The 24,786-nt window shown below is 31.7% G+C and overlaps 2 protein-coding genes across 3 annotated transcripts in view; one reads left to right on the plus strand and one right to left on the minus strand.

Moving 5' to 3' along the window:
• The window catches only part of LOC139524790 (dihydroorotate dehydrogenase (quinone), mitochondrial-like), a 36,589-nt gene extending 24,953 nt beyond the window's left edge, over window positions 1-11,636 (minus strand). The window contains exons 1-4 of one of the 2 annotated variants that reach the window (XM_071319872.1): window positions 11,508-11,636; window positions 5,826-6,035; window positions 4,644-4,843; window positions 4,015-4,091 (exon numbers count right to left, since the gene is read on the minus strand). In XM_071319872.1, the coding sequence (XP_071175973.1) occupies window positions 4,015-4,091; window positions 4,644-4,843; window positions 5,826-6,035; window positions 11,508-11,543 (523 nt within the window). In that variant the 5' untranslated portion in view covers window positions 11,544-11,636. The remainder of the gene's footprint in view (window positions 1-4,014; window positions 4,092-4,643; window positions 4,844-5,825; window positions 6,036-11,507) is intronic. The other variant, XM_071319871.1, reaches the window with a different exon arrangement.
• Window positions 11,637-11,662: 26 nt separating this feature from the next.
• LOC139524791 (ATP-dependent RNA helicase DDX1-like) overlaps window positions 11,663-24,786 on the plus strand; it is a 188,436-nt gene continuing 175,312 nt past the window's right edge. Inside the window, exons 1-7 of the mRNA XM_071319873.1 lie at window positions 11,663-11,856; window positions 13,915-13,966; window positions 17,224-17,287; window positions 21,468-21,497; window positions 23,204-23,294; window positions 23,800-23,850; window positions 24,398-24,484. Of these exons, the coding sequence (XP_071175974.1) occupies window positions 11,841-11,856; window positions 13,915-13,966; window positions 17,224-17,287; window positions 21,468-21,497; window positions 23,204-23,294; window positions 23,800-23,850; window positions 24,398-24,484 (391 nt within the window). The 5' untranslated portion in view covers window positions 11,663-11,840. The remainder of the gene's footprint in view (window positions 11,857-13,914; window positions 13,967-17,223; window positions 17,288-21,467; window positions 21,498-23,203; window positions 23,295-23,799; window positions 23,851-24,397; window positions 24,485-24,786) is intronic.

The raw sequence follows: 24,786 nt of genomic DNA on the forward strand, positions 1-24,786 counted from the left end.
AAATATCTGATTTTGATTGTGTTGTAGTTTGTATATGAGCGTTCAGGGAATATTGGTTTGTTGTAACTAACCGTGTTTACCATCTGTAAATAAAGGATGTATCATATTCATCTATAGGCTATTCAAAAAATCTATTTTGGGTGTGTAGTGTTATAAATTTACGTCCTTACAACAGAAATTCTAAATACAACTACTTCAATTTCAAATCAGTTAAATGTTCTTTCTCAAAAATCCCCTCTTTTAAGTATTTCTGGCTATGTTCATTGTATAATGAAATCATTGTAAACAATAGTTAGAGCTAATGAAGTTTCCTATAATTCATCCCAAAAGTAGTACATCACACAGATTAAGTATTTTTGAGAAAGCACAGGTGGGATTTTTTAAATTTTAATTTTTTTACAAAATTAAATAGATATTTTCAAATTGAACTGACAAGAAAAAAATGATATCATCATTCATTAATTCTTTAAAAATAAGAGATGCATCTTAAAGCATTTTTATTTGGCTATATTTTTTCAATTCTTTAGTAAACTGGTTCACTCTTTCTTATCTCTCAAAGCTTACTGTTCATGCTGTTATTTTGATTTTTTTATCCTCTCAATGTTGGGGATATTTCATATAACAATATTTCTTTTTGTAGTTCACATATGTCATTAATATATTTTATGTTAATTTTTTATTTTCTATTTCAATAATTATTAATTTTTAATTTGTCTGTAATATTTTGTTATCAAGATGTATTGTTGAGTTAGTTGTAATTCAAATTATTACATTGGTTGCAATGAATTACATTGATTTCCCAGTTCAATAAAAAACGATAATTTCACATGTGAAATAAATGTGGTTATTTCACTCTCTGACATCATAAAACAATAGGCGTTGTTCAGACGTCGATAACGGCAGATCAAAACAAATTGTGAATGCGTAGAAAAAAGATATAGTTCCTTACATGTTTTACATTAATTTAAAAAAAAAAAAAGCCATGTGCCAATGTAATAAAAAGAATAACTAATTAAAGAATTCAAATATCGAAAAATATACAACTCGTGACTGAACAACACTTATAATTAACTCATGCGCTATGCGCATTCATGAATTAATGTGTTGTTCGGTCATGCATTGAATATTTTTCTCTATTTGAATTCTTCGATTAGTTATTCTATAAATATTTTGTAACAATTTGATTAAAAGGTGATATGAAAATACTCAGACCACAAAATGCAGCATTCCAATATCATAAAATTTAATATTCATAAAATGCTGCATTACAATTGTTCATCTTGCAGAAATTCTGGGAATTTATTCAGTTATCTCCCCTTGCAAGAGATATTACATTATTTTTGAGTTAAAAAATAAACATGTTTATTTTTATTTCTTTTACATCAAATGCATAACATGTCTTAAACATCCCACACAAAAATTAATAAAAATTTTATAAAAGTATTCAAAGTAGGACTAAGTGTGTCATTCAGTTACTCTAAATATTTTGTAGCTTATGGTCACTTAGGTTTATTTCCATTTGAATGTGGAAATTTTACATTGATTTGTAGATCACAAAACCCAATCTGTTATTGATGTATATATATAATACGTTTATTTTCATTTGCTTTTTCAATCATTGTTTATTTTCGTTGTAATTCAAAGTATTTTGTATCAATAAGAATATAAGGAGATAATGACATGAGAATAACAAAAGGCAGCAATCCAACAACTTTCCTATTCTGATTATCTTATAATGCTATATCATAGTTGCTCATCTTACATAAGTTCAAGAAATTTTCACAGTTATCTCCAATTGCAAGTGAAAGATATTAAAATTCATTTTCTGAGTCAAATCAATTTAACATGTTTATAATATTTTTACTTTTTTTTATATAAAAAATACTACATGTACATGCAAAATTTATTTTGAGTTTTCTAAGTCCAAATGTGTTATTGACTTCTTTAGCTGCTTTAAAATATTTTGTATTGAACTTGTATTTAAAATAAAACGAGGCAGCAATCCCAAAACACACCATACCTTTTTCATTTGCTTATATTTAAAATTTTATAATTTGGTAATTGCTAAGACCTGCACATTACAGTTACATACAGAAGGAAATCTACAATAAATGCACATTTTCCAAGTAATATTTAATTTCCTATATCTGGGACAAAAGGTTTGACTGTCATTTCTCTAGCGACTGTAAGAGAGTAGTGTAAATAGTTGTGCTTTTTGTTTTATTGCAATTTTGTCTTTTAATATGATGTACTTTAGTTAAAAATATTTAATGAAATCGTGAGACAATCTTATAATGAAGGCGAAATAGTGAAATGTAGGTTTAGATTTTTAAGATTTGTGAGATTACTTTTCTACAACTTTTACTCTTTTTTCTTTTAAATTTTATTTTTCTATCGCTTATTTAATAATGTAGTGTAATGTTAATAAACATTATGTAAAATAAAAATAAAATTCTTCTGTTTAATTGTCTTTCATAAAAAGATAGTAATTTTTTGTTGCTCTGATCAATTTCATTTTCTATTGCTACGAAAACAAATTCAATAATGTAAATGTTTTCTTTTCATAATTTTTATTATAAAGAAACCTCTCACATTTCATTACTTTTAACAATATAAAGATCTGTCTGTTTTCACATCTTAACTGCATACATATACAACTAAAAACAGAGAATTAAGTAGCTGTAAGTACTCGTTAAAGAAAATAAAACAATCTTTTTAGGTGCCTCTGTAAATTCTGTAATATTTTGTGTGCATTCATTTCTGCAGTTGTTTAACTATAGACAAAAACGAGAGAATACTCATTCAGGAAATTTTGTTTACCACAAGTGTTAACAAAATTCAAAATAAAAAAACAATGTCAAAAGGAGTAGGGTCGGTAAGGGCCGATTTTGGCCTCAAATTTCAGGTTCATCTAACGAAGGTTTTTGGACACTTTTTAAACACTTAAGTGTCTATTTAAATTGATTCGATTAGTTTAGGTGAAAGATTTTAACTGATTTAGTCATTAAAAACGCTCTGATTCAAGCTTAAATATGAAAAATCTATCAAATATGCCAAAAACTCACTTTTCAGATGGTTTTTGTCAAAAATGAAAGTGGCCGCTTCCGTGTTCATCCTCAACCTTTATATATGTTTTGTATTATCATCAAATACAACTTACATTTCAATATTATGAATAAACACGAATGCGGCCACTTTCATTTAAGACAGAAACCGTCCAAAAATTAACCAAAATGCTAAAATTCTGAAGATTTCAGTAATTTAGCATGACTTAATGATGCTGGAACGCGATATTTGTGCATTGTATTGTCAAAAACAGCTCATATCTATGTAACAGAAGCATTTTACTTTCCAAAATATAGCTTAAAGATTACATTTTCACAATTTTCTAAAACTGCTATATTTTGGGGCCAAAAAGGGGTCTTACTGAACCTACTCCTTTGTGAATAAAAGAACTTCATCGTCTGACATTTTTGTTTTTATAATGTCTACAAAAAATAAGTTTTCTTATTGATATGTATATATATTGCTTTTAACATAGTTTTTTTTTTAATAAATAATAGTTTGAACATTTGTTTTTGTATCTTATATAAAAATATTGGTATTTTATAGGCTAAAGCAATGGTCTTATCAAGAGTATTACAGAAGGTACAAAAATGTATAACATACAAGCGTCTGTGGATTCATTTATTTTCATTTGTACCAATTTTCATGGATTACCAAACAACTGTATTTACATCTGTATTTGAATTGGTGCTTTTACAAAAGTGAGAAATTAATAAAAATAATTAATCCACAGAATACCATAAGAGTCTATAAGACAGAGTTTGGGAAACTACCGTACTTCCTTTGTACTCTTGGGTAATGTTTGCACATCAGGCCACCACTTGAGTTTGTGAAAACGTGACTGTAATTGTAACATATAGGATTTATGTGATAAAGATTTAAGATTATGCAAGGGAAATATTGTGGTATTCAGTACCTTAGTTATGTATCATGAATTCTGGTACTTACCAACAACAGGAGGCTCTACTTCTCGAACTTTGAGTCTGTTATAAACTTTATCATGACCTTCACTATTAAAACCATATCTATAATGACAATATAATTTAATGAATTTGAGATAGTTTCTTGAGTTGTCATCTGTGTTATGCATTGTCATTTCTTTTCAAAATAGTTTCAACATTGGTACCAAAATGATGCAGAGCATTGCTTTTAAGAAATACACTTGCCTGTAAAGTTGATGGCAGAGGATATTTTTCAAGACTATCTGAACATTTTTTGATCAACTATTTCTGACTACTGATTATTAAATTCCAATACAAGGTATTCAGAAAAACAAGTAGTATAAAAATAAGGAGATGTGGTATAATTGCATACATAAAACCTTTTTTATGACAAGATTTCAGTATTTTTTTCATTGTTTCTAGATAAAAGAAGATGTAGTATGAATGCAAATGAGACAACTCTCCATTTCAAGTTTTTTTTATATTTTCCATTCCCACTATGTTTTAATTGAAATATACAGCAAAAACTAAGATGTTGAAAGGAAATAACTTATTTTCAAAACCAATTGTGTATTTCTTATGCTTCTAATTGTTGACTTGTGAACATTTATTACCAGTAGAAATCAATACAGATACCTATTTATAACTGCCCTATCCTCTTTGAGTCTGAAAACTCTAGGTTTCTCATTACCAGGTTGTGGGTTAGGAGTGACACTGCCGATTTCTACAAAACTAAATCCCATTTTTAGCATGCCATCTACAGCCTCGCCATCTTTGTCAAAACCTGCAGCTAACCCTACAGGACTTGGAAAATCTCTGTCAAATACCTTTGAAGCCTGAAAAATATGGTAAAACAAATTAATCCCTAAGTTTTGGATATCTTATGTATATCTTTGGTATTTTCTCTTCAAATCATTAAATCTATTTTTAGACTTGTGTTACTTTAGAGGCTGTCATATCATAAAGTAACTTGTCTGTTGAAAGATAGGTTGTAAGCTGACCATCAGAATTTTGTATTTATTGTTTTCCTGCCATATTTATATATATACACATTCCCCATTTCCTTTCTCAATTTTATTTTTATGTATTCAAAAATTTTGTATTTGGTTTCTGCATGTACATTGGAGAAAACTTCCCCTTAAATTAAATCCATTGGAGCTCCTTTTTTTGTTTAAACTATGAACAGCATAATATCTTGAAAGTTAATAGAAATGGGAATAATCATTTCATATTTATTGTCTTCCTTATCAACTTTCTATCTCATTTGTATTCACTGACTATTTGTTGTTCTATTATCAATGATTATGTTGTATTTTATTATTTTATTGTCATAATGTAATAAATGAATGAAATTTAAAACCTGCAAAAATAAAGAATTTTCATCCCTATTTCTATTCTCCACATCTACTCTTATAAATATTTACAAGAGCTGAATTCTACAAAATTACATAGAATACCTAAAAAAGGTTCAAGAGTACACATAAAACAAAATATAAGCTTTCAATTGATAAATATTATCAAATATAAAATAAATTTGATGCCAACATACATGTACAAGGATGAAGGTTGGTGCCTGTTAAAATGTTTAAACCAACTGCATTTGTTTGAACCTGTACTAAGTCAGGAACCTGTTATTCAGTGGTTGACACTTTCTGCCAAGGCATTGAGTTGATGTCCTTATTTTGACCTATAATAATAATAATGGTTTACTTTTCACAAATTGTGACTTGGATGGATAGTTGTGTCATTAGCACTTAAACCACATCTTATATCTATTTATGAAAATTTTAAGCCCATATAAGCCTTAAAAATACAAACCAGTACTGGATGTGGTGTAATCTTTGATTTGGGTACCAGTTTATACTTTGCTGCCTTCACTGCCATCTTGTGAGATGTTTCAGCATCAAACAGATGGAAAAATGGCATTACATACTCATTATAAAACTTCTCATTTCCTTTATATATCTGATGTCCAGCAAACATAACAGTACCACCAGTTGTAATAAAAAAGGCATCTTTCAGCAATTTCTGAAGTATAAAATGAAACATTGTAAGCAATAAAACAGTCATACAGTGTCATGATAAATGTAAATGAAAGTATTGTCAGTGGTGTGATCTAGTCAATTTCTTCTGATTTTATTTCCCAAAATCAGACATGTGACAGAGTTGTCAATCCACAACTGGAAATTTGGAAATTTTCAGCTGGAGTTTGAGTCTCATAACTGGAGATTTTTTATCGACCTTTTAATCAACGTACACAATATTTTTTTGTGTGTTTAAACTGCATATCTTCCTTTTTTATGTTAAAAGAACAATAATTCCATACCTTTAAACACCTGCATATTCATTTTTACTTGATAAAAATAGATGATAAGGGGTTTTCAAATATTTATTCATTACAAATGTATGTATTGAAGGCCGTACTTTAACCTATAATGGTTTACTTTTTATATTGTTATTTGTATGGAGAGTTGTCTCATTGGCACTCACACCACATCTTCCTATATCTATATATAGTTCAAGATAAAGTGATCAGCCATCATACATAGTTGGCAAAAATTAACTCTGATTAAACTACATTGTCAACTTTGGTACCACTGCTGAACATGCTTGTAACAGAAGGTGTTTTGTGGAGATAGCTACCAACCAGCAAGCCTACAACTCTATCATAACACCTTCTGTTACAAGCATGTTCAGCAGTGGTACCAAAGTTAACAATGTAGTTTAATCAGAGTTAATTTTTGCCAACTGTGTATGATCTTGCTGGTTGGTAGCTATCTCCACAGGTTTGGTCAAGTCATTAGGGCCACCATAATCAGCTTTGCATGAAGTGTAGTAAGCATGGTCTTGACTCTTGGTACTGGATCTGCACCATTTTAAATCAGATCTTTAGGCAGAGTTGAATTTGGCTAGATACTTGGTCTTCTTTTATTTGCTGCTTGGGTATTTAGTGATAAAATAGGGTTTGCATTTTGTCAAATTCTGAAATTTTAGAACAGACCAAGACAACTATACTTATATAGGTATTCCATTGGCTTGGATAGAAAACAAGCCATAAATATCATATATTTGAGTTGATTTCATTTGTCTTAAGGTTCAGTTATCAATGTTCCATGTTTTCAACAGCATCAAAGAAATCGTTGTTAATACAACTTGTACAATTAGTCAATTTAATCCTTTGTCAGTATTTCACTTTTAATCAACCAGGCTTGTGTCGGAAACTAACTAGTTGATCACCAGGTAATTGCCTATTATCTTTATTGTTGTATATACAGTTTAATCCTAAACACTTCAGGCTGTTTTTACTTATTTTATGACCTTTTTGACAAAACAAGAAACTTCCGTTTTTATCGTACATTTCCCATACCAATTTCGAGTTTCTCTGACCTTTTCTCTGTCTTATTGACATGATCGATTTTGTAAACAAAATTGTGCACTGAAAATTTTACGAGGTTGACATTTCCAAAAAGCAGAAGATTTCAAATTTTGACAGGAAATACAGAAGAGGGTCTGAAAAGCGTGAGATTTTGACTCCCACCAGAAGAATCACATGTATGAAATATTATTCCTTCTTAACCAAAGTGTTGCTAAATTTCATACAGATTTCATTTGATTTGTTTTTTCTTTGAAAAAAAGCAATCTTATTAAAAGCAGTGGCGGATCCAGGGGGAGAGAGGTTCCAGGGATTGGAACCCCCTCTTTTTTTTGAATTAATGCATTTGAATGAGAACCTATAATTGGAACCCCCCCCTTTTTTTATCCTGGTTTGGGAACCCCCCTTTTAATCAAAGAGCTGAAAGCTCTGAAGAAAAATGACGCCACTGTCTCTAATATTGAGATAGTTTTTATGCAAGTCTTGATTTTCACATACCGTAATTAGTTTAACAATGCAACATGTCTCGTAAGCATATAATTGATATTCGTATATGTGTGTGTGTGAAGTGAAGGTGCCAACTGGCTGGGTTTTTTTTTAAGACAAATGAATAGGTCAAGACTACCTGAATTGTACAAATAAATACTGTATAAAGGCTTCTATATTTCTCACTGGTACATAGGCTGAATCCGGGTCTGTTCGCGCCCATTCACGTTTGCACCAACTCATGTTCGCCCCCTTTCACTTTATCACCCTACATGTTCGCAACTAATCTTAATTGGTTTTGTGTTTAATAACTCTGTAAGCAAGTGTTTTCTTATAAGTATAATTGTTGTCATTGTCTCAAAATAAAGTGAGACAGCATTTTTTTTTTTGTGTTGAATAAATCTTAATCATGTTTTGGATAGCGTATTGTTAAAGATAATAATAATCCTTTCTAAATAAAGTAGTATTTTGTCAACGTTTTATTTAGCGTTGAATAACTCTTAATCATGTTTTGGTTAGTGTATTGCTATACTTTGTTTCATTGACCTCTTTCATAATGAAGTGAGATTCTGACTATTTCTTTTCTGTGTGTTGAATAAATTTTATCATGTTTTGGTTATAATAGTGGATTGCTATATTTTGGTTCCTATATTTTATTGTTTCGTTGTTTCAGATCAAAGGGCTTAAAAACAATTATCTTTTGTGTTTTTCCTTTAAAATCTTCAATGTTTTACTCATACCAAGCTAAAAATACATTCAGTATTTACACCAAAGCAATTTAAAACAACAATCATGATTTTCCAATTATTCAACTTGAATTTGAATTAAAATTGGGCGCGAATGAGTAGAGTGCGAATGGACCTTGGGTGTGAACGTGCGAGGTGCGAAAGTGTATTGGGCGCAAACAGACCTGATACCACATAGTCTGAACCCCCTTCTCCCACAAAATATGATGTAAATTAAAAACAAATTGTTCAGAGAATAATTGAAGTCTTTCCACTAGAAAAGATCTATTTTTATATTGAAATATGAAAAATCAGTTTAAAATGTTAGTTCCTATGGCTTTATGACGTCCTATTAACCTATGACCTTGACCTCAATTTCAAGGTCACAAACCATGGACCTTGATCCAAAATATCCTAGGTCTTTAATATGTTTGGTTAATGAGAACTACCACTTGACGCGTAATTTTAAATGTAAGATGGACAAAAACTCCCTTTTATTGTATGCGCAGCCTTTCAACCAAAATATACAAGTAAGGACATGTCGCAACTAATAATTTATGAAAAATTATTTGTCAAAATGTCATACAGTATTTGAAAAGAAGTGAAAATAAGCCAAAATCAAAATTTATAATATGACCTATAATATGACGCTTATGCGCTTCATACAAAAAGTACTTCGGTCAACGCTTTTACACCTCAATGAATTTACAAAAAAAAGCATTCAATACTTATATGCAGTTGTAAATTTTTAAAGCAAAAAGAGTTAATACTAACTTTCACTTTTTTGGATGTTCATGTACATTTTGAATGTATTTATTTTTCTCAACTACATGAATTTTTTGGTGTATTTTTAATGATATATATGAGTAGTCCAAATAATTATTACGTCTGGCAAGGCTTTTTAAATTTTATTCTGGGACACCTTCCTATGACCACAAGGCTATGTTAATTTTTTTCTGGGACGCCTTCTTAGGAAGCCTTCCTACGAACGTCTAAGGAAGGCGTCCCAGAAAAAAATAAAATAGCCTTATTGGATATTTTTATGCATTATTTAACCAGTTGAGTCTTTTACAGGATTGTTTGTTTAATGCTGTTTAAACATTACTGAAAAAAAAACCACCTTAAATTTGCTAATTATTTGGCATGAAAGTTTGATTTATTGAAAGGGACTCATAGTTTTCCATTTCATTTTAATAATTGTCTAATGGTTAAAACAATAGCTTCGTTGTTTACTTTTATACACAACAACATATTCACTTTGGTCTCGTTGTTTACCTAATATTCACTATGTACTTGGTAACAGTTATTAATTAATTGAATAGAAAATATTATAATAAATATTATTGGAAGCCGAATTGACGTCAAATAGGTGCCGATTTGACTAGATGCCAATTTAACCAGGTGCCGACTTGACTTGTACGTTTCAATTCCTCTGCGATCGTTTGCGGTATTTTCTTGAGAAAACCTATTTCCCATCATCAAAGAGAAGAAGAAACTGCTTGAAATGATTCCCGAACGCTTCGTGATTGTTAAAATAAGTTTAATTCACTCAAAAACAATTTTAAAACTTGCGATGTTTAAACAGGAAGTTTCAAAAGCACGTGTAAAAGAAGAAATTAACCGGTGAGAGTGGAAATCCGTACATAACATATATCACTATAGTACGACTTTTAAAGCAAAACAGTTTCATCCTTTTGTAAAACAGTCTTTAATATACCTATCACATTAATGTTTGAAGGGTCTTAAGCTTATTCAAACCATATAAGTCGGTATGAAACACCAAAACGGAATGATAATAACCGATTACGTTTTGTAGTTTACAAAATTCTGGACTGGTTCCTGTCAAACTACAACACTTTCTTCTGTAGTGGAATACAAACAGAAACCAGTTAGTTTGTAAACTGGTTCCTGGCTGATTACTACACAATGCTCATGCATAATGATAACACAAGCACATTCCTCCAGTTTGTATTGAAATTAGTAAATACGAAACCAAGCGCGGTAGGCAGAGAAATCAGGTCGGCAGTTATGGAACAATGACTGCGTCATTTTCCAAAAATGGCTGGATCCGCCAATGAAAAGTAAATATCACAGGTTAAAGAGGAAACATAATGAATTATGACTTACTTTTTTTTTTACAAGATACATCTATCACTATTGTGTGAGGTCAGGTATTTTCTATTCAAATCACACTAGTTCTACATGTAGCCTAGGTGAGGTACATTTGTATAGTTCTTGACAAAAAAAATCCATGAAAGAGTGGACATATAAGTTGGTCTCATTGGGGTCTAAGCGTGACGCGGGATTGCCGATTTTTTGTAAGCATGAAATGTGAAAGTCAAATAATTGTGTCATGAAAATGGGAAATGAGGTCTAGCGGGACCTGGGAAATGACAAAAAAATGAGAATTGCTTACGTTCATAGTGTAAGCGGGATACGGGAATCTGACAAAACAGTAAGCGGGATCCGGGATCAGAACCCCCCAATGAGACCCAAATATAAAGCTTGATTTTGAGGGGGCTTACCAGAAAAGCACCCCAGACAAAATATCTGAAAATGGGGAACAGCAAGCATATACAGTGAGATTTGTGCAAAAACTGCCTTTACACAGTAGGTCTAAGCTGCACAGTGTCAGTAAGCTTTATGCAAAAAAAAACATAGTGGTCCCAGTTGTGCAGTGTATTGGTCAGTAAGCATTGTGCAAAAACAACATGCACTCAGTCCAAGTCCTTTACACACACACTATCAGTACACTGGTCTCCAAAGGAATTGGATTGATATATTGTATATACCCAGCACTTGTGAAGTTGTGTATACAGCTGATTGGAAAAATCAGTGTACTGACACTGTATGTAATGGTTGCACTTTTCATTTTATCGTGAATGTCATCTTATGAAAATTAGAGAAAATGTTTACCAAATTACCAGGACTTTTCTTAGCTGCTCCACTCATCTCAGTATTTGTTATTTATAACTGTAATACACGGAGAAAGTTAACCCAAAGTCATTTTTTGATGTTATAAAACTCAAGAACATGTAAAGCTATGAGTAAATTAAAATCTTAAACAGTTCATAATCTTATAAACCTGCGTGGAAATTCTTTTAAAAATTGAATTTAAATGAAAAATATTTGATTCTCAAGATGGAACCTAAAAATTCTCTGCAAAATATATTTTTTCAATTTTATTGTTTAAAATCCGTAACTAATTGTCCGCGAAAATAGCTCTAGCAACAAACCAAAACGTCCAGCATGACAGCTTTTGAAGGTATACTTTTATTTTGTTGTATAAAGACATTTAGAACTCACACATTTATCTTGTCAATATTTTTTCTTTAATTTATATACTGTACCTATGACATAAATTAAAAGATAGGTTAGCATGTCTAGAATAACTAAAATTGATACCGGCGAAATGTTTTTTTTAAATTATTTTTAAACATGGTTAGCTCCCATGAACAACCGGTGTAATTTCTCAATATAAATTCAATCAATATGACATGAATTGTAGCTATTTCATTCGTGATTGTAAAATGTTGTTATTTCCGTTTATTCTCCTACACCATTATATTGCCTCAATTAAGGTTCATGCACAGGGGTTTGTTACAATTTGCCTGGTTTACTATCCATACGAACCACAGACACTTGTTTCTGTCAATTTGGGGTTTACTATCCATACCAGTACAAAAAAAAAACACACAAGATAAATCAATTACCCACAGACTGGTCTATGTTTATACGTGAAAAAGGCAAGGGAAAGTAATAAAATATTGGCGAACACATTGAAAATTTCCGTTAGCTACATGTACCTTGTGTTTTTTTTGTGTACTGGTTGGAAAGTGAACCCCACATTTACAGAAACAAGTGCCTGTGGTTTTTATAAAAATTTGTAAGGGTTCTGCAGAATGCAGTGTCTCACCTTCTTTTGCAGTACGTCACATTTCCAACAAAAATGAGGAAAAAAATAATAAAAATGTTCCGCTAGATACTATCGTTGATTGTAAGAATTTCTGTTTAATTTTGGTAAAAATTTAGGATAGCTTATGATTCTAATAAATGTTTTAAACACTTTTAACTGCAGACTTTACATTTAAATGTATGTTATGTTAACGGAAAAATAGAAACTAAGTCCACTTATAAGTAAAAGATGTATATTTACTAGCTTTTGATCATTAACAAGTTTGGTACAAATGCAGGTTAGTTTAAGAAAGTTATTCAAATTTTAAAAACGTTAACCACAGATGAATGTTATATTTCCTGGCAGAAAAACTAAGTCCATTTATAAGTAAAACACTGAAAAAACAAGATTTTTTGTTTACAAAATTTACTTTAGGATACTATCTTATGATCATAAACAAGCTTCTGTCCAAATTTAAAAGAAGTCCAGGATAGTTTAAGAAAGTTATTCATATTTTAAAAACTTTAACCACAGAGTGAATGTAATGTTTCCTGGCAGAAAAATTAAGTCCATCTATAAGTAAAATACTGAAAAACAGGACTTTTTTTTACAAAATTTACTTCTGGATACTTTCTTATGATCATAAGCAAGCTTCTGTCCAGTTTGGTAGAAATCCAGGATAGTTTAAGAACAATGAAGACAGTTATGAAAATGTCAAAAATTTAACCACAGACATGACAGAGTGAATATTTGTGGACGCCGCTGATGCCAACGATCGCTTTGTCTCACTTTTTCAACAAAAGTCGAAGGCTCAACAAAAAGGAGGGTTATGTATGATAGCACCAAAAAAAATCTACTAGAGATCAATTAACTTTGATGTAAGCAACTATATGTAACCATACAGCCTTCAAAGAAGAGCTTAACAAACACTGCATAGTATTTAATTAGCTAGGAAATGCCCTGACATAACCATGATAACAAAATGAAAAACATTTCAAACAAGAAAACCAACAGCCTTATTTATGTACAAATGAAAAACAATTATGATATACAAGATGAATCAACAATAACTGAATTACATGCTACTATATTCATGGAGACACATAAGGAATGTGGTGGGGTTAAACATATTGGTTACAATAATACTCAGTACGATAATACTCCCAAGGGAGGCCTGTACTATAAAGGAAAAAGAAGATCTGTCTATTTTCTGTTAGACATTGTTAGAGCGCAGCATAAAAACAAACTACAAAAATGTACATTTGTACAAAAATCAGTCGAAAAGGGGTTGACACATCATGTGACATTGATACAATTATTTAAAACAATAAAGACGCATATACTGATCTTAGAGTACTAAATTTACTAAAAGCTAGTCAACTATTACTTGGATGAAAGTCATGATATTCTATGTATTTTTTTTTAAAGAGATGGCAGTGATGCCTGAATTAGGACAAGCTGTCGAGGAAATGGACTGGAGGTAAGCTTTATAATTTCTTGAAAACTATTTAGAAAGTATGAATAAATATATATATATATGCAACTCGTCTAAACATCAACCCAACAATGTTAGATCTGTAAATTTGCTTTCGCAAATTTTTGGTTCTTCCCTCGCCGGGATTCGAACCCATGCTACTGCGAAAGCAAATTTACAGATCTAACATTGTTGGGTTGATGTTTAGACGAGTTGTATATACATTATGTACACAGCCATGTATCACCATCATTGATGGCGATCCGATGGATACATCTGTTGTAGGGTTGTCACTGACTCAGACGTACTTATATATATATATATATATATATATATATATATATATATATATATATATATATATATAAAGGCCTTCACCGGAGAAAATTTAGCATAAGAAATCAAAGTAAACACTTACAGTCATAACAGATAAAAAAAAAAAAACTTGTAACCTGCAATTCTTTTCAAAATGTGTTATCAGATCAGACTGTTTCAGTGGTTAATATTGATTCAGTATACAAGGGTTGATTGATGAAATAATTCTTCTCAAACTCACATCTTTAATTTTAGATGGATTGTTGCAGATATGTATTTGACATTCTTTAAACAAGAACAAAGACAGAAGAAAAATAAATGAAAGAGCAGTCTATTTGCCTTGAACAAAAGCTAATCTATGAATGATTCTTGGAACTTCTAGAATAATATTCAAGAATTGAATATTAATGCTTTTTTTTGTAAATTTATTGGATAGTAAAAGAGTTGACAGTAGTACATTTTTTAGCTCACCTGTCCCGAAGGGACAAGTGAGCTTATGCCATCACTTGGCGTCCGTCGTCGTCCGTCGTCTGTCGTCGTCGTAAACTATTTCAAGAATCTTCTCCTCTGAAACTACTGGGCCAAATACTTTCAAACTTTAACTGAATGTTCCTTAGGGTATCTAATTTATAAATTGTATCCGAAGTTTTGATCTATCAACAAACATGGTCGCCATTGCTAAAAATAGAACATAGGGGTCAAATGCAGTTTTTGGCTTATAACTCAAAAACCAAAGCATTTAGAGCAAATCTGACATGGGGTAATATTGTTTATCAGGTCAAGATCTATTTGCCCTGAAATTTTCAGATGAATCAGACAACCCGTTGTTGGGTTGCTGCCCCTGAATTGGTAATTTTATGGAAATTTTGCTGTTTTTGGTTATTATCTTGAATATTATTATAGATAGAGATAAACTGTAAACAGGAATAATGTTCAGCAAAGTAAGATTTACAAATAAGTCAACATGACGGAAATGGTCAGTTGACCCCTTTAGGAGTTATTGCCCTTTATAGTCAATTTTTAACCATTTTTCGTAAATCTTAGTAATCTTTTACAAAAATCTTCTCCTCTGAAACTACTGGGCCAAATACTTCCAAACTTTAATTGAGTGTTCCTTAGGGTATCTAATTTATAAATTGTATCCGAAGTTATGATCTATCAACAAACATGGTCGCCATTGCTAAAAATAGAACATAGGGGTCAAATGCAGTTTTTGGCTTATAACTCAAAAACCAAAGCATTTAGAGCAAATCTGACAGGGGTAATATTGTTTATCAGGTCAAGATCTATCTGCCCTGAAATTTTGAGATGAATCAGACAACCTGTTGTTGGGTTGCTGCCCCTGAATTGGTAATTTTAAGGAAATTTTGCTGTTTTTGGTTATTATCTTGAATATTATTATAGATAGAGATAAACTGTAAACAGGAATAATGTTCAGCAAAGTAAGATTTACAAATAAGTCAACATGACGGAAATGGTCAGTTGACCCCTTTAGGAGTTATTGCCCTTTATAGTCAATTTTTAACCATTTTTCGTAAATCTTAGTAATCGTTTACAAAAATCTTCTCCTCTGAAACTACTGGGCCAAATACTTCAAAACTTTAACTGAATGTTCCTTAGGGTATCTAGTTTGTAAATTGTATCCAAAGTTATGATCTATCAACAAACATGGTCGCCATTGCTAAAAATAGAACATAGGGGTAAAATGCAGTTTTTGGCTTATAACTCAAAAACCAAAGCATTTAGAGCAAATCTGACGTTGGGTAATATTGTTTATCAGGTCAAGATCTATCTGCCCTGAAATTTTCAGATGAATCAGACAACCTGTTGTTGGGTTGCTGCCCCTGAATTGATAATTTTAAGGAAATTTTGCTGTTTTTGTTTATTATCTTGAATATAATTATAGATAGAAATAAACTGAAAACATCAATAATGTTAAGCAAAGTAAGATCTTCAATTAAGGCAAATTGATCAAAATTGTCAATTGACCACTTAAGGAGTTATTGCCCTTTAAAGACTTTTTTCACAATTTGTTCATCATGTTGACTTACTTTAAAAAATCTTCTCCTTTGAAACTGCTGTATCAATTTCAGCCAAACTTAGGCTAAATGAGTTTCAGAGTATCTAGTATAAATTTTATATTTTATTTCCTTGTTTGTCAAGAAACATAGCTCCTATGGCTAAAATAGAACATAGGAGAAAATGATTATTTTTTTTGGCTTTTGAAGAAAATAGGACGATCCATAAAACATTTAAATAAATTGAAAAGCCAAAATAATCATTGATGAGAGATTTAACCAAAAGAATTAAGGTGAGCGATTCAGGCTCTTGAGAGCCTCTTGTTTTGTATGAAGAGCAGAAGGGCTTCATTCTATAAAATGTGTGCACAATCAACGCTTTTACAACCCTATAAAATTACTAAAAGAAGCATTCAATACTCATATTTACATTTTTTTGTAGGTCATGATAACATGACTTTTATCAAGTTCTTGTATTTACCTGCACACCTTATTCGTGTTATAGTAGAAGGTTAATTGTTAATTTCAGACTGACAGGAGATTGTTGTTAACTAATCAAAATAATGTATCACAATGAAACATACATACAATCTAACTATTTGTATTTTAATTTCAGTCTTCCAACAGATGTCCAGTCAGAAGCTATTCCCATGATCCTTGGAGCCTCTAGTTTAATATTTGTATTTTAATTTCAGTCTTCCAACAGATGTCCAGTCAGAAGCTATTCCCATGATCCTTGGAGCCTCTAGTTTAATATTTGTATTTTAATTTCAGTCTTCAAACAGATGTCCAGTCAGAAGCTATTCTCATGATCCTTGGAGCCTCTAGTTTAATATTTATTTTAATTTCAGTCTTCCAACAGATGTTCAGTCAGAAGCTATACCCATGATCCTTGGAGCCTCTTGTTTAATATTTGTATTTTAATTTCAGTCTTCCAACAGATGTCCAGTCAGAAGCTATTCCCATGATCCTTGGTGGAGGTGATGTTCTGATGGTAATATATAGGGATAGTGATAATATTTTCGCTTTTCCAGAAATGGAGAGTGGTGTTGTATACAATTTAATATTAATAATGAAGTTAAAAGACTGTAAATTCAGAAATTATTGCTATATTTGAAGAATGGACAAAAAGAGGAGATTAATTATCTGCATAAAGATAGACGTATCAGTATTAGATATCAGAATGCAAGTTCATATTATTGTGAAACTCACCCAGTGGCATTATTTGTAACTTTGTATAAAAAACAACCTTTTTCATTCATGAGTTTTCTTTTTAGCTCACCTGGCCCGAAGGGCCGAGTGAGCTTTTCTCATCACTTGGCGTCCGGCGTCCGGCGTCCGTCGTCCGTCGTCTGTCGTCGTCCGTCGTCCGGCGTCGTTAACTTTTACAAAAATCTTCTCCTCTGAAACTACTGGGCCAAATCAAACCAAACTTGGCCACAATCATCATTGGGGTATCTAGTTTAAAAAATGTGTGGCGTGACCCGGTCAACCAACCAAGATGGCCGCCACGGCTAAAAATAGAACATAGGGGTAAAATGCAGTTTTTGGCTTATAACTCAAAAACCAAAGCATTTAGAGCAAATCTGACATGGGGTAAAAATGTTAATCAGGTTAAGATCTATGTGCCCTGAAATTTTCAGATGAATCAGTCAATCGGTTGTTGGGTTGCTGCCCCTGAATTGGTAATTTTGAAGAAATTTTGCTGTTTTTGGTTATTATCTTGAATATTATTATAGTTAGAGATAAACTGTAAACAGCAATAATGTTCAGCAAAGTAAGATCTACAAATAAGTCAACATGACCAAAATGGTCAGTTGACCTGTTTAGGAGTTATTGCCCTTTATAGTCAATTTTTAACCATTTTTCGTTAATTAAAGTAATCTTTTACAAAAATCTTCTCCTCTGAAACTACTTGGCCAAATTAATCCAAACTTGGCCACAATCATCTTTGGGGTATCTAGTTTAAAAAATGTGTGGCGTGACCTGGTCAACCAACCAAGATGGCCGCCACGGCTAAAAATAGAACAAAGGGGTAAAATGCAGTTTTTGGCTTATAACTCAAAAACCAAAGCATTTTGAGGAAATCTGACATGGGATAAAAATGTTTATCAGGTCAAGATCTGTCTGCCCTAAAGTTTTCAGATGAATCAGTCAATCGGTTGTTGGGTTGCTGCCCCTGAATTGGTAATTTTTAAAGAAATTTTGCCGTTTTTGGTTATCTTGAATACTATTATAGATAGCGATAAACTGTAAACAGCAATAATGTTCATCAAAGTAAGATCTACAAATAAGTCAACATGACCTAAATGGTCAATTGACCCCTTAAGGAGTTATTGCCCTTTATAGTCAATTTTTAACCATTTTTCGTTAATTAAAGTAATCTTTTACAAAAATCTTCTCCTCTGAAACTACTTGGCCAAATTAATCCAAACTTGGCCACAATCATCTTTGGGGTATCTAGTTTAAAAAATGTGTGGCGTGACCTGGTCATGATTCATCTAAGTTCATGATAGATATAATTGTAAGAAGCAAAATCGTTCAGTAAAGTAAGAACTTCAAACACATCACCATCACCAAAATACAATTTTGTCATGAATCCATTTGTGTCCTTTGTTTAATATGCACATAGACCAAGGTGAGCGACACAGGCTCTTTAGAGCCTCTAGTTTATATCAAGTTTTTTGTCAGTTGTTTTATTTAAGAACTGAATGCTTCTTTTAAGCTCACCTGGCTCAAAGGGCCAAATGAGATTTTCTCATCACTTGGCGTCCGTCATCCGTCGTCTGTTGTCATCTGTTAATTTTTACAAAAATCCTCTCCTCTGAAACAACTGGGCCAAATTTAACCAAACTTGGCCCCAATTATCATTGGGGTATCTAGTTTAAAAAAGGGGCTGGTGAAAAAAATAGAACATAGGGGTGAAATGTAGATTTTGGCTTATATCTCTGAATCCAAAGCCTTCAGAGTAAATCTGACAGGCTTAAAATTGTTTATCAGGTTCAGATCTATCTGCCCTGAAATGTTCAGATGAATCAGACAACAAGTTGTTGGGTTGCTGCCCCTGAAATGGTAATTTTAAGGAAAATTTGCAGTTTTTGGTTATTATCTTAAGTATTATTATAGATATATTAAACTATAAACAGCAATAATGTTCAGCAAAGTAATATCTAAAAATAAGTCAAACATGACCAAAATGGTCAATTGACCCCTTAAGGATCCGGAGTTATTGCCCTTTATAGTCATTTTTTTACCAATTTTTCGTAAATTTTTGTAATCTTTATAAAAATATTCTCCTCTGAAACTACTGGGCCAAATTTAACCAAACATGGCCACAGTCATCATTGGGGTATCTAGTTTAAAAATGTGTCCTGTGACTAGGCCAACCAACCAAGATGTGCGCCATGGCTAAAATTAGAACAAAGAGGTAAAATGTAGATTTTGGCTTATATCTCTGAAACAAAAGCATTTAGAGCAAATCTGAAAACTGTAAAATTGTTCTTCAAGTCAACATCTATCTGCCCTGAAATTTACTGATGAATTGGTAATTTTGAGGAAATTTTGCCGTTTTTGGTTATTATCTTGAATATTATTTTAGATAGAGATAAACTGTAAACAGCAGCAATAATTTTCAGCAAAGTAAGATCTACAAATAAGTCAACATGACCAAAATGGTCAGTTGATCCCTTAAGGAGTTATTGCCCTTTATAGTCAATTTTTAACAATTTTCATTAATTTGGTACACTTTTGTAAATATTTAAAACATATTTTCCTCTGTAACTAATGGGCCAAGTTTATTATAAATTGAGAAAATTGTAAGTAGCAAGAATGTTCAGTAAAGTAAGATCTACAAACACATCACCATCATCATGATCATCAAAACACAATTGTGTCATCAATCCATCTGTGTCCTTTGTTTAATATGCACATAGACCAAGGTGAGTGACATAGCCTCTTAAGAGCCTAGGGGGGGGGGGGTTTGGGGCGGCAATCAAATGTTGTCCGTGCATTAACTCATGAAAATTTTAATATGTTGTTACTGACAACTAAATGAAGGTCAAGTTCAATAATGGCGATTTTGACTTTTACCGTTCAGGAGTTATGGTTCTTGAAAGATTGAAAAATGGAGTTTTCAGTCGTGTCCCTGCATTTACGCATGAACTGTTCTACCAAAGCTTCCCAAATTTTAATATGTTGTAACTGATGACAAAATAGAGGTAAAGTTTAATAATGACGATTTTGACCTTTACCGTTCAGGAGTTATGGTTCTTGAAAGATTGAAAAATGGAGTTTCCAGTTGTGTCCGTGCATTTACGCATGAACTGTTCTACCAAAGCTTCCCAAATTTTAATATGTTGTAACTGATGACAAAATAGAGGTAAAGTTAAATAATGACGATATTGACTTTCACTGTTCAGGAGTTATGGTTCTTGAAAGATTGAAAAATGGTGTTTCCAGTCGTGTCCGTGCATTTTCTCATGAACCATTCAACCAAAGCTTTTGAAATTTTTATATGTTGTTACTGATGACAAAATAGAGGTCAAGTTCAATAATGACGATTTTGACTTTTACCGTTCAGGTGTTATGGTTCTTGAAAGATTGTAAAATGGCGTTTCCATTCACGTTGTTGCATTTACTCATGAACCATTCAATCTAAGCTTTTCAAATTTTAATATGTTGATACTGATGACAAAATGGAGGTCAAATTTGATATTGACAATTTTCACTTTCACCATTCATCAGTAATGGTTCTTGTGATATTGCCAGGACACAAATAAATATTAATAAATCCGGTTTGCTGTCGTTGTGACAGCCTCTTGTTTTGCTAGGATCACAAAAATATAATTTCTGTCAAAATTTCATTTTATTTACCTGTGCACTTTATTTTGGAAGCTCATGTCTTTATGAATAATACATTTCATTTTGAAATGAAAGTTAATTTCAAAAAGACATGAGATTGCTGTTAGCTGATCACAACAACATATTATAATGAAACATGCATGTGCTGTATTTATATAAATATGTATATTGAATATTGGCACAAGAAAATATTATGTTGATTTTCAAAACAAATGATTTGTTTTGTCATGATTTTTTTGTTTACTTTTTGGTGTAATGAATACCAGACAATCTTTAAGTAGAATTTGAGGATGAGTATTCTCTTTTTTTTGTAGGCTGCAGAAACTGGCAGTGGTAAAACTGGTGTAAGTATACTGTAAATTTAAATCAGTTTAAAAATACATTTAAGGAATACAGGAATTTACAAACAAATTAAATAAATGTACAGTATAACAGACTACACCAAAGATTCATAAAAAAAAATGGGCCTAAAAATAAAGACCACAGAAAGCAACACATGAGGCCTAAATTAAAATATTGTTTGTTTGTCCTTTTCCGACCCTATGTTTTGAAACAGGGTAGGTAGGTAGGTAAAATATTTTGTTTTTTTCCCCAAAAAAATAACGGCTCGGTATATTATTTGTCATGGGTAGGCAGGTAGGTAAAATATTTTATTTTATAGATACAAAATCTGCATAATGTCATTTTTTTGTCCGTTTGTTTTTGCAAATAAGTTTTCCGCTGGGACTATTAGTTTTGAAAAAAAAATATATAAGAGATAACTTTGTACTGGTGAGATAATGTCCGGGCAGACATAAATTACTAGTAGAAAAAGTCCCTAGAGTGTTACAAATTTCGTGTGTGCCTTTTTTTCCAATAAAAATGCTATAAGACTTAAAACTCAATTGTCACGTATTTTGCATCACATTTATAAATGATCTGTATGGAAAATTTGGCGATTTTACTGCCAGATATTCTCCACTTTACAGGGTTTTGTCACTTTTGGTTCATGTCAGATATAAATAATTTAGCGGCATCGTTAACATAATCATTCTGATATGCGGATCACAAAAGGCCATCCCTACATGGAATACAACGTCTGTTTACAAATTAGTTTGTACACATGATCACACATGTAAATACTTTTGTATCAAACGAACTTTTTTGTAAATGAACCCTGCTCTTTAAGTTTAAAGGTACAGAGTAACGTACTTCATATCATGATTTCAGAAAGCGTTCAACATCGATTTCAAACAAATGCTTTGAAACTTCAAATGCAAGTGTTCATGTCAAACGCTCAGGTGATACCAAACGGACTGGACCTTATACGTAAAGATCAAACCCGAGGATTCCGGTAAAAAAGTTTTGAGCGGGAAATACAAATATAAGATTTTTGGTAGGAACGAAAAAATAAAATAAAATAAAATCTTGCTGCAGTGATATTCTTGGCTTTTTTCAAAACTACCTCTACCCTTTTTTATTGGGAAATATGTGTAATTTTCATCAAATTGGGAAATTGAAAATAAACCATGAATTTGACTGAAACTTCAATTTACAGACTCCCTTTCAAGAGTCAAACCCTGCTTTGAAGTAAGACCCATTTTTGTCAGTGATGATACATAAATAGGCCATCAAATCTGCACATATAGTCATTTTAGGCATGCAAAATGTATAAATGAGTGTTTTTCAGTTTGTATTCATGCACAATTACTACTGAGACTGCACTGTTTGGGAAAAAGTTGTCTTTTTGGGAATAATTTTCAGCCATTATTTTTTCAAATTGGGATTCTTCTCCAGGGGAAAAAGCCTTTATTCTCCACTAATCTAATGCAAACAATATCACTGTGCTGGTAAATACAAATAAAAGATTTTCAGGCGGAACGAATTGATAGGTTCGGTCGGTAAAGGGCAAACAAACAATATTTTAATTTAAGCCTGAAGCAGATAGCCAGGCACAGAACTGTATGTTTGTGGGTATATTTACATATTGAAATATTTAAAAAAAAATTGTCAGGTCTCCAGAAAACAATGAACAATAATTCCATGATTAATCTATCAAATTATTTTGTAGGCCTTTTGTTTACCCATCATTCAGATAGTGTATGAGACATTGAAAGATCAACAGGAAGGAAAAGGGGGAAAACTACTAACCAAGGCACATGGTAAGGAAATCAGCACTAGATTAAAGAAAGAGTGTAGTATCTTATATAATGTCAGTTAAGGATTTTCAAGAATTAATTGTATGGGGGGAAGGAAGGCACTTTTTTTTTTTAAATTTGATGGGTGGTGGTTATTTAAAAAAGACTGCTTGAACATTTAAATGAAATATCCAATTTAAAATGTATGCATGGTGGGTCAAATAGAAAGTTCCTTCCTTCCCCCCCCCCCCCCCCCATACATTTATTTTTGGAACAGACCTTACTGCTTCAATGAAAATTTTTGCAGTGGTGTTGTTTGAAGATGATTTCTATTTGAAACAAATTAAGAAAATTATCAATTTGCTGATTGATAAAACAGACCACATAGAAATTTACTCCTTATTTAAAATAAGAGCTCCCAAAAACGTAACTTCTCAATTAGGTAGCACCAATTATAAATTATCTTTTGAATAGGATAAATATTAGAGGTTTGAATAGAGTTATGAAAATATCTCATATTTATTTTTAGGTGGTGGAGGCAAGTGGAAGATGAATGTCTACGACAGAGGTGATGCTATGGGTATGTAATACTTCATTGTTATATCTGATACGGTATGTTCTGAAATTATTCCATGCATTTATTATTGTGATTTTGTAATTTTAGACTAAAGTGCTATTTGATTTTTTGCGATATTGAGAAAAATTCAATTTAATTCATATAAATAATTTCAAAATGCAAGTTTAATTTATTGCAAATATAACCATGTTTTTTTTGTTGCAATAATAAAAACCTTGCAATAATTTCTTAATTTATGGTATATACATGCGTAATATTATGGATATTAATTAAATAATCTTGAAGTTCTAATTATCTTGATCTTTACAGACAATGAAAAAACCCAATACCATATAGAAATTAATAAATGAACCATTTTTTACATAACAGTGTTTAACGGTTAAAACAATTGTACAATTTTATTTGTAGATGGATTTGAATAAAATTCTAAATTATCTATTGTATGGTAAATGGTAGGTAGATGAGAGTTTTGACCTAAATATGGTTACATGTTTTATAAATCGTTTCTCGTAACATATGGATATGATCTTATTGTCTTAATGTATTGCAGCTATTGATCCAGAGGGTATACTTTGTCAGGCAAGGGATCCTCAAGGCTGGCATGGTACAAGGTCCAACAAGGCTGTAACAGGCAAAGGTAGGGGAAATTAACAATACATGATGGCACCATGTAAAAAACTGGTTGCCGCAAGAAAGTTTGCATAAAGAGGGGTGAAAGATACCAGAGAGACATTCAAGCTCATAGATCGTAAATAAACTGACAACACCATGGTGGAAAAAAAACAAACAGACGAATAATAGTACACTAAATACAACATAGAAAACTAAAGACTAAGCAACATGAACCCCACAAATAATCTGAGAGGGTAAGCAGATCCTGCTCCACATGTGGCACCCGTTGTAACCTGTTATATTGAATATCTGTAATGATGTACGATG

The sequence above is a fragment of the Mytilus edulis genome, chromosome 5, assembly GCF_963676685.1.
Source record: "Mytilus edulis chromosome 5, xbMytEdul2.2, whole genome shotgun sequence".
NCBI classification, from domain to species: domain Eukaryota; kingdom Metazoa; phylum Mollusca; class Bivalvia; order Mytilida; family Mytilidae; genus Mytilus; species Mytilus edulis.